This window comes from Bos mutus, chromosome 18, assembly GCF_027580195.1.
Source record: "Bos mutus isolate GX-2022 chromosome 18, NWIPB_WYAK_1.1, whole genome shotgun sequence".
Taxonomy (NCBI): domain Eukaryota; kingdom Metazoa; phylum Chordata; class Mammalia; order Artiodactyla; family Bovidae; genus Bos; species Bos mutus.
The window spans coordinates 11,530,241-11,539,021 of record NC_091634.1 but is presented as its reverse complement, the minus strand read 5'-3'; the positions used below and the strand labels follow the sequence as shown (position 1 = coordinate 11,539,021).

The 8,781-nt window shown below is 54.3% G+C and overlaps 1 protein-coding gene across 1 annotated transcript; it reads right to left on the bottom strand.

Moving 5' to 3' along the window:
* Positions 1 to 278: 278 nt before the first annotated feature.
* CD79A (CD79a molecule) lies at positions 279 to 4,117 on the bottom strand. Its single transcript, XM_005908989.3, has 5 exons — positions 3,857 to 4,117; positions 2,179 to 2,472; positions 1,836 to 1,954; positions 877 to 945; positions 279 to 725 (listed from the first exon to the last, which is right to left on the bottom strand). Exons 1-5 carry the CDS (start codon positions 3,930 to 3,932, stop codon positions 612 to 614), a joined length of 672 nt encoding a protein of 223 aa, XP_005909051.1. The 5' UTR covers positions 3,933 to 4,117; the 3' UTR covers positions 279 to 611.
* Positions 4,118 to 8,781: the final 4,664 nt, after the last annotated feature.

Here is an 8,781-nt window from a genome sequence, read left to right as displayed (position 1 = left end):
TGTTTTGGCAACTCAGATGCACATAAATGAATACAACTGGTTACCTGGGACCCTGCTGTGTCCCCCTCTGCTGAGGCACAGAGCCTGGGGTAGGACTTCCCAAGACACTTCTTGTATTTTCAGGAGATGGCCAAGACTGGCTACCTGGTCCCAGGTGTGGGGAGTGGACAGGGGCTTGGGGAGGAGGGGGCTGATGTCCTGGATTTCTCGGTTTCAGAAAAGGAAGGGGAATGGTCCCCACGAGATCCATGACTCCTGCGAAGGTCTGCCGTTGGGAAGGATTTATTATCACTAAGTGGCCATGACAGAGCAGGCAGAGGGGAGGTGACACTAAGGAGGCTGCTACGTTCAGCTCCCCTAGAGGCAGTGAGTAAGGGCTCATCACCCGCTGGGTGGGTGGGTGGGGGAAGCCAGGGAAAGGCAATAGGGGGAGGATCAGTTAGGGTGTGTGGAGGGGATGAGGACAAGGATGACCTAGAGGGAAGAAGAGTGGACAGTCCCAGGGGGAAGTTGAGTCAGGACACTCCCAGGAAAGATTGTGAAAAGAGAGCGGCTTCGGGGGAAGTAGGGTGAAACACGGGTTGGGTGCATGGCGGGTCAGCCCAGCAGGGTCACGGCTTCTCCAGCTGAGCATCTCCGATGTGGAGGCTGCCCACGTCCTGGTAGGTACCCTGGAGGCCCCGGGAGATGTCCTCATACATGGAGCAGTCATCAAGGTTCAGGCCCTGGGGAGGAAACAGGGTGGTGGGCCTCAGTGCCCCGAGGCCCGGTTCCCTGCCCCCAACCAGCCTCAAGGAGGAGCCCTAGGAGACCCCCCCACCCTACTCCGCAGACCTGCCCCCGCTCTGCACCTGCCCCCACCTTCCTTCCACTCACCTCATAGAGATTTTCGTCTTCGTAGTCATCCTGGATATCAGCCCCGAATTTCATGTTCTGCCATCGTTTCTGTTGAGGGATGGGGAGCTTCAGTGAGTGGGGGCGGAGGGGGGCCGTGGATAGAGATCATGTTTTCAGACCCTCCTGGAGGCCAGGAGTTAAGGGACATGCCCAGAGTCACATATCCTGTAAGTGGCAGGCCACTCTGGGTCCAAGCCAGTATCCTTTTGATTGTACCACTGCCTATTCTTCCCCACAAATAGAGCAATAGTACTAAGTGGCTATAGTTGTCTTGTGGCCTAAAGAGAATTTGTTGTTGTTTTAGTCGCTCGGTTGTGTCCGACATTTTTTGCGATCCTGTGGCCAGTAGCCTGCCAGGCTCCTCTGTCCATGGGATTCTCCAGGCAAGAATACTGGAGTGGGTTGCCATTCCCGTCTCCAGGGGATCTTCCTGACCTAAGGATGGAACCAACGTCTCCTGCATTGCAGGTGGATTCTTTTACTGCTGAGCCAGGTATTCTTACTCAGGTATTCTTGCCTAGGAAATCCCATGGACAGAGGAGCCTGGTGGGCTACAGTCCGCGGGGTGCAAAAGAACAGGACACTGCTTAGCGACTGAGCACACATGCATGCCAAAGAGACGCTGGTGGGGGTCAGACACTCCGGGATGACACCAGTTCCCATCTCCCCCAGCCTTGGCTACATCTGAAGGGTACAGCCCTCCTGGATAGAGGGGGCCAGTGAGACATCCCTGGGGCCAGAGGTGAAGAGAACCCTGAGGGGAGACTGAGCAAGGACGCCCCTCTGGTCCCAGGACAGTTTCAAATGCGTTCATTCTATTAAATTTTCAGGCCCTCGGCGCCTGGGAGGTGGGTGCTGCCATTCTGCCAAGTTCTAGGCGGGAGGGACTCTTGGGGGTCCGCTAGTCCCCGCGGGGTGGGCCTGGGGGGCAGGCTCACCCGGAAGAGCAGCAGCGTTCCAGGCACCACGGCGCAGATGAGGAGGATGATGCCCTCGGCGGTGATGATGTTGTTCTTGGTGCCCTCCCCCATGTCCAGGAAGGGCCTAGGGAGCGGGTCTGTGAGGAGGGAATACGGCTCAGAGCCCCACCTTGCCCCATGGCCACGCCCCTAGGTCACGCCCCCTCCAGCGAGGCCCAAGACCGTGGAAGCCGCTCCCGCTTTGCAGGTGAGAAGACTGGCCACTGCGTGAAAGCCGGAGACCCAGGATGCCCGAGATGCAGGCGATGCAGGCATGGGCTCCAACCCGCCTTCCCGGCGGATGGACGGGATGGGCACTCACCTCGCACGCGGAGGTACGTCCCGCAGGAGCGCTGAATCTTCTTGCCGTCACTGACTTGGCACCTATACATGCCCCTGTGAGTCTTGTTCACTGGTTTGATGATCAGCTCGCCCCCGGCACCCAGGTTCCCCTGATACATCACAGGGGGCCATGAGGAGTTGCTTTGGAGGATGTGCCACCACGTAACGTTGGTGTTGCTGCCATTGTGCGTGCACTGGAGGCGCACCTCCTCCCCCACGCTCACCGTCACCGAGGGTGGGCCCCACTCCACCCACAGGGCCTGGCACCCGGGGCCTGCAGAGAGGAGGCAGATGGGTCAGGGACAGCCAATGGGGACACTGACCCAGCTTGACCCCTGGTAGCTGCAGGACTCCTCCTGGCTGTGTGTGTATGTGTGTGGGGGGTGGGGTGTGGAGAAGTGTGAGTGACACACCCAGAGTGGAGGGCAGGGGGCTGGGGGGTGTCCCCACTTGCCCCTTCAGAGCCACCTCCTCCCTCTTCCCCCTCCTCTGTGCTTCCATGCCCTCTGAGCTCGCTGGCACTTGAATAGGCAATTCCCTAGGACTAGCAGTGCCCCAGGCCAGGAAGCTCTTTCCAAAATCAGTTTGGGCATCACCTCCTCCTGAAGGCCCTCCTGGATTATTTTCTCACCCAGCCCCTGCCCAGCCCCACACTGGCACTTTATTTACTTTGTGTAATTATCACAGAACCCATAGAAATCGGTTCTGTCATCGACCCATTCTACCAGTGGGCCAGCTGCGACCCACGGCAGCAGGAGTCCCCTGGCCCTGGGCCTCTTCCTGCCAGTTTGTGAGCCTGCCCTGCCCTGTGACCCTGGGCCCACCCCAGGGTGTCAAGCTGAGGGCCAGGGGTGAGGTCAGGGACTGGGCTGAGCTAGCTGGTTAGGGCTGGGAGGGCCTCAGCTGGGTGGAAGGAGATGGGGCGGCCCAGAAACGGTGCGGGGCGGGGGGTAGGCCCAGTTCTGTGCCCCCTCCTCCTGGGCCAGTCCGCATGGCTGGCTCTGCCTCTTTTGGAAGGAGGAGGGCAGAGGTGAGGAAGAGAGAAGGAGGAGGAAGTGGGGCAAGAGACAGCAACCGGGGGAGTCACTCCAATCTCAGCTCCCAGTGGAAATTTGGGGTGACTGGCCGCCTCTCTCAACTCCTCGGTCAAACAGGGTGGTCACAGCCCTGCCAGCTGGCATTGTGTGGGAGGGCAAGGGGGAAGGTCACCTACTCCCCCAACATTGAGAAGGGGTTCCCTAAGTAGGGGTGAGGACTAGGATTCAAGGCAGAAAAGGAGAAAGCTTTTTCTCCCCACTGAAGCTGACCGCTACCGCTACCCACCACCGTCCCGTCCCTGCCCCCAGCTCTGGAGCTCAGTCAGTCAAGGGCAACCTTAGTTCCTTATTTTGATCTGGGGGGCGAGCGGGTGGGGAAGATGTCTCCTGCCCCTGCCTCCCTCCACCGGGCCAGGACGCGCGCCTTCAACTTCGCTGAGCCCCCTCCAGCTTCCCACCGGCCTGTTTGGGACAATCAAGCAGACAGATGCAGTTTCTACAGGGTCTTTTCTAGCCTGCCTCCTGCCAGCTCCTCTCCCTCCCCCTCTGCCTGGGGCCTCTCTCAGCAATCTCCCAGTTCCCACTACTGACTCCCCCAGCACCTGCCTGTTAACCACGTACCCAGGCCAGCAGCGGAGATCAGGAGGAGAAAGATGGTGGCAGGCGGGCTTTGCAGGGCTTGGGGACCCTCAGGCATCTTCTCCCAGTGGGTTGGTTAGTCTGGGTTGCAGCAGTCCTGGGGTACCAGATCCCACCTCGGCTGAGCCCCAAACCCCGCCCCACTTCCTGCCCAGCCCTGCGGAGATGGGCTTCGCTGGCCCCACTGCTGGGCTCTTTGGCTGGCGGGCTGGGGGAAGCCCCTGGTGGAGGAGGCTTCAGGCCGTGAGTGGAGAGGAACCGCTCCTTGCACCTGTGGCCACCACAACTCCCCTGAGAGGAGGCTGCTTGGGTGGGGGGAAGAGATTGGTTCAAGGCCTGGCTCGTCACTGGAAAGGAAACCCGCCCCGCCCGAGGGAGCTAGGGTTTGGGGGGCCTGCTGCACACAGGCAGTCAAGGGTGGTGGTGGTTCCAAGCTTGGTCGTTGCCTCTCATTGGCCTTGGGCAAAACTTGTCCCCTCTCTGAGCCTCTGTGTCCTCACTTCTTTTTTTAAAATACTTATTAATTTATTTGGTTGCATTGGGTCTCAGTCGCAGCATATGAGATCTTTGCTGTGTCATGCGGGATCCTTCGCTGGGGCACACAGATTCTCTAGTTGTGGCCCTGGGCTTATTGCCTTATGGCATGTGGGATCTTAGTTCCCTGACCAGGGTTCAAACCCACGTCCCCTGCCTTGCAGGGCGGCTTCCCTGAGCCTCTGTGTCCTCCCTTCTTGGGGCTGGAAAGGAGAATTTAGAGGTTGTACATGCACAGCGCTGAACACAAGACCCCGGCACGTGGATAGGTGCTCAGTAAAGGTTGATTATTATTAATGTTTATGAGGAATAAGGGCTTCCCTGGTGGCTCAGTGGTAAAGAATCCACCTGCCAAGGCAGGAGACAAGGGTTCAATCCCATGCGCACATACATACAAGGAGATGCAGGAAGAACCCCTGGAGAAGGGAATGGCTACTCATTCCAGTATTCTTGCCTGGAGAATTCCATGGAGTCAGACACGACTGAGCAACTAACATACACACATGAGAAATAAATGAGGCAGGCTCACCAATTCTGTGACTAGGTGATGGCTTTCCTTTCTGAGCTTCGGCATTTAAAAATGTATATATGTATCATTTTATTTATGTGGCAGCGCAGGGTCTTAATTGTGACATACGAACTCTAGTAAATTGTGGCATGTGGGTTCTAGTTCCCTGATCAGGGATTGAACCCGGGTCCCCTGCATTAGGAGCATGGAGTCTTAGCCACTGGACCACCAGGGAAGTCCCTGAGGTTCAGCATTTTTAATCCAAGAGATGAGGATGAAAATATCTCCCTGGTGCTGTGACTTAAGATGATATTCCTGACATCCAAGGGCCACAATGGGCTCTTTCCTGGTGTTCTTTCATTTCAGCCACAGGTCAGTAGGGTAGGCCACTTACCGCCCCCACCCCCCACCAATTTAAAGGGGGGAAACTCAGGCCATCACAGAGAGGGGCACCATCTGTCACTTGCCCAGTGTTACACTCTGGTGGCGGAGCAGGGATTCCAAGTCACTCACGTGTGCCCAGGTTCCTTTGAACATCATTTTAGGTCAAGTGGGAGGAAAATGAAGCCTGAGGGGTGGGGGAGTGGAATGATATGAAGTTGTTGAGATGTTTGTGAGCTGTTAGGGGCCCATGTCACACATGTGCACACACATATAAGACACACACACATAAGGGGACACCTAGGAAGAAATTCATGGCAGGGAGATTTTTGGCAGCCAAAACTGGGAAACAGATGAGAAATTCCTTTATAGGAGAATGAACGTATACATGGAGCTATGGTAAGGAGTACGTCAAGGCTGTATATTGTCACCCTGCTTATTTAACTTATGTGAAGAGTCCAAGCATCCCCCCAAAATTAAAAAAATCCCATCATAAGAAATGATGGGCTGGATGAAGAACACGCTGGAATCAAGATTGCCAGGAGAAATATCAATAACCTCAGATATACAGATGACACCACCCTTATGGCAGAAAGTGAGGAAGAACTAAAGAGCCTCTTGATGAAAGTAAAAGAGGAGAGTGAAAAAGTTGGCTTAAAACTCAACATTCAGAAAAGTAAGATCATGACATGCGGTCCCATCACTTCATGGCAAATAGATGGGGAAACAGTGGAAACAGTGGCTGACTTTATTTTGGGGGGCTCCAAAATCACTGCAGATGGTGACTGCAGCCAGGAAATTAAAAGACGCTTACTCCCTGGAAGAAAAGTTATGACCAACCTAGACAGCATATTAAAAAGCAGAGACATTACTTTGCCAACAAAGGTGTGTCTAGTCAAGGTTGTGGTTTTTCCAGTGGTCATGTATGGATGTGAGAGTTGGACCAAAAAGAATGCTGAGTGCCGAAGAATTGACTCTTTTGAACTGTGGTGTTGGAGAAGACTCTAGAGAGTCCCTTGGACTGCAAGGAGATCCAACCAGTGCATCCTAAAGGAAATCAGTCCTGAGTGTTCATTGGAAGGATTGATGTTGAAGCTGAAACTCCAGTACTTTGGCCACCTGATGTGAAGAGCTGATTCATCTGAAAAGACCCTGATACTGGGGAAGATTGAAGGCAGGAGGAGAAGGGGACGACAGAGGATGAGATGGTTGGATAGCATCACCAACTCAGTGGACATGAGTTTAGGTAAGCTCTGGGAGTTGGTGATGGACAGGGAGGCCTGGCATGCTGCAGTCCATGGGGTTGCAGAGTCGGACACGACTGAGCGACTGAACTGAACTGACGGTGGTGGTGGTTTAGTCGCTAAGTCGTGTCTGACTCTTGCAACCCCATAGACTGTAGCCCATCAGGCTCCTCTGTCCATGGGATTGTCCAGGCAAGAATACTGGAGTGGGCTGCTGGCTGTTGTTGTTTGGTCGCTCAGTCGTACCCGACTCTTGGCGACCCCATGGACTGCAGCGTGCCAGGCTTCCCTGTCCTTCACCATCTCTTGGAGTTTGCTCAAACTCATGTCCATTGAGTCGGTGATGCCATCCAACCATCTCATCCTCTGTCATCGCTTTCCTCTCCCAGCATCAGGGTCTTTTCCAATGGGTCAGCTCTTCGCATCAGGTGGCCTAAGTATTGGTTGTCAATAAAGTAGCACACAGCAGAAGAGTCCGAGCTTCACTTGTCAACAGGGCTGCGTCTCAGGACCAACAAAAAAATGAGAAGAAATGGACTGTGGCAGGATCCAGCTGACTTGTTTTCAAAAGGCAAAGCAACGTGTGCTGTTAGGGAAACGTGTGTGCAGGAAAGGGGTGAGCCCATGCAGGGGAGTGACACCCCACTCGCAAGGGGGCTTCCCTCTGGGGGAAGGGTACACAGAAGGCTTTGTCTCTCTTAGTTTTAGGTCGTTTTACTTTTTAAGCTGGGTAGTGGGTTCATGGGTCCTTGTTACACTATTATACTGTTTTGTGTATTGAAGTCTTTTGTAATTTTAAAAAAGTTCAAATGTCACCCACACAGAAGGACGTGGGCCTCAAGAGATCACACCTCCTGGGTTTGAATCTCAGCTCTGGTCATCTGAGCCTCAGTTTCTCCTCCTGTAACTTGGGCACAACCCCTCTACCTTGTGAGGCTGTAAGAATATCACAGAGCAGGGTTCCTAGGACACAATTCCTCTTCTCTGGCCCTTGGACCCTCCCCCCTTCCCTCCAGGGACCCAGGTGTTCCGTTGGGCTCCTCTCTGTATAGGGGGTTATAAGCCCCTCTGTACTAAAGTTCCTCCTTCTGACTCCCACGTAGGAAGATACCTGGGTGGTCCAGTCACTGCAACCCTGGGAATTCACCTCTTTCAGCATCACTCCTGGCCAAGCTGGTTTTCAGGACCTTGACTGCCCCCCAGTGGCCAGAGGGGTGCATCCGACGCATTGCAGGCCCTCTCAGGCAGGCTGGTTTGGGCACTTCCACGACCCACTTACCCAGCACCCCTGGTATCTGGCACTGGGCAAGCTAACCAGATGCTTGGCATTGCATTCCCAGGACAATTCTGGGAAATTTCATTCTCAATCGACCAGAGGAAACTTAGGTCCCAAACAAGGAGTGACTGGCTCAAGGCCATGCCCAGGAGTGTAACCCTTTGGGTCTCATTTTCCTCATTTCTAAGCCCTTCAGGGGCTACAGCCCAGGTAGCTGGCTGTAGCTACCAAATGCTGGCTTTGCCACCTCCTAGCTGTAGGTCATGAGGAAAATCATGCATCCTGTGACTTCTTTTTCCCATCTCCAAACAATGTTGAAGCTGAAACTCCAATACTTTGGCCACTAGATGTGAAGAGCTGACTCATTTGAAAAGACCCTGATGCTGGGTAAGATTGAGGGCAGGAGGAGAAGGGGACGACAGAGGATGAGATGGTTGGATGGCATCACTGACTCAATGGACATGGGTTTGGGTGGACACCAGGAGTTGGTGATGGACAGGGAGGCCTGGTGTGATTTCATGGGGTCGCAGTTCGACACGACTGAGCGACTGAACTGAAACAGTGGGTGTGTTTGGGCACCTACTTCACAAAAGTATTAAGTGATATGGTTATACAGCACCTCTAGTACTTCAGACTCTGTCGTGACTGACTCTGCGACCCCCATGGATTATACAGTCCATGGGGTTCTCCAGGCCAGAATACTGCAGTGGGTAGCCTTTCCCTTCTCCAGGGGACCTTCCCAACCCAGGTCTCCTGCATTGCAGGCAGATTGTTTACCAGCTGAGCCACAAGGGAAGCCCCTGAGAAATCTGTATGCAGGTCAAGAAGCAAGTTAGAACTGAACATGGAACAGACTGGTTCCAAATCGGGAAAGGAGTATGTCAAGGCTGTATATTGTCACCCTGCTTATTTAACTTAATATTTAGAGTACATCATGTGAAATGCCTGGCTGGATGAAGCACAA

Bases quoted from the DNA above. Each gene is read 5' to 3' on its own strand.
- CD79A (XM_005908989.3), bottom strand. From the start codon at position 3,932: ATGCCTGAGGGTCCCCAAGCCCTGCAAAGCCCGCCTGCCACCATCTTT. The intron at 2,473-3,856 runs GTACGTGGTTAA...TCCTCTCTGCAG, and splicing joins GATCTCCGCTGCTGGCCTGG to GCCCCGGGTGCCAGGCCCTG. The intron at 726-876 runs GTGAGTGGAAGG...TTTCCTCCCCAG, and splicing joins AAGACGAAAATCTCTATGAG to GGCCTGAACCTTGATGACTG.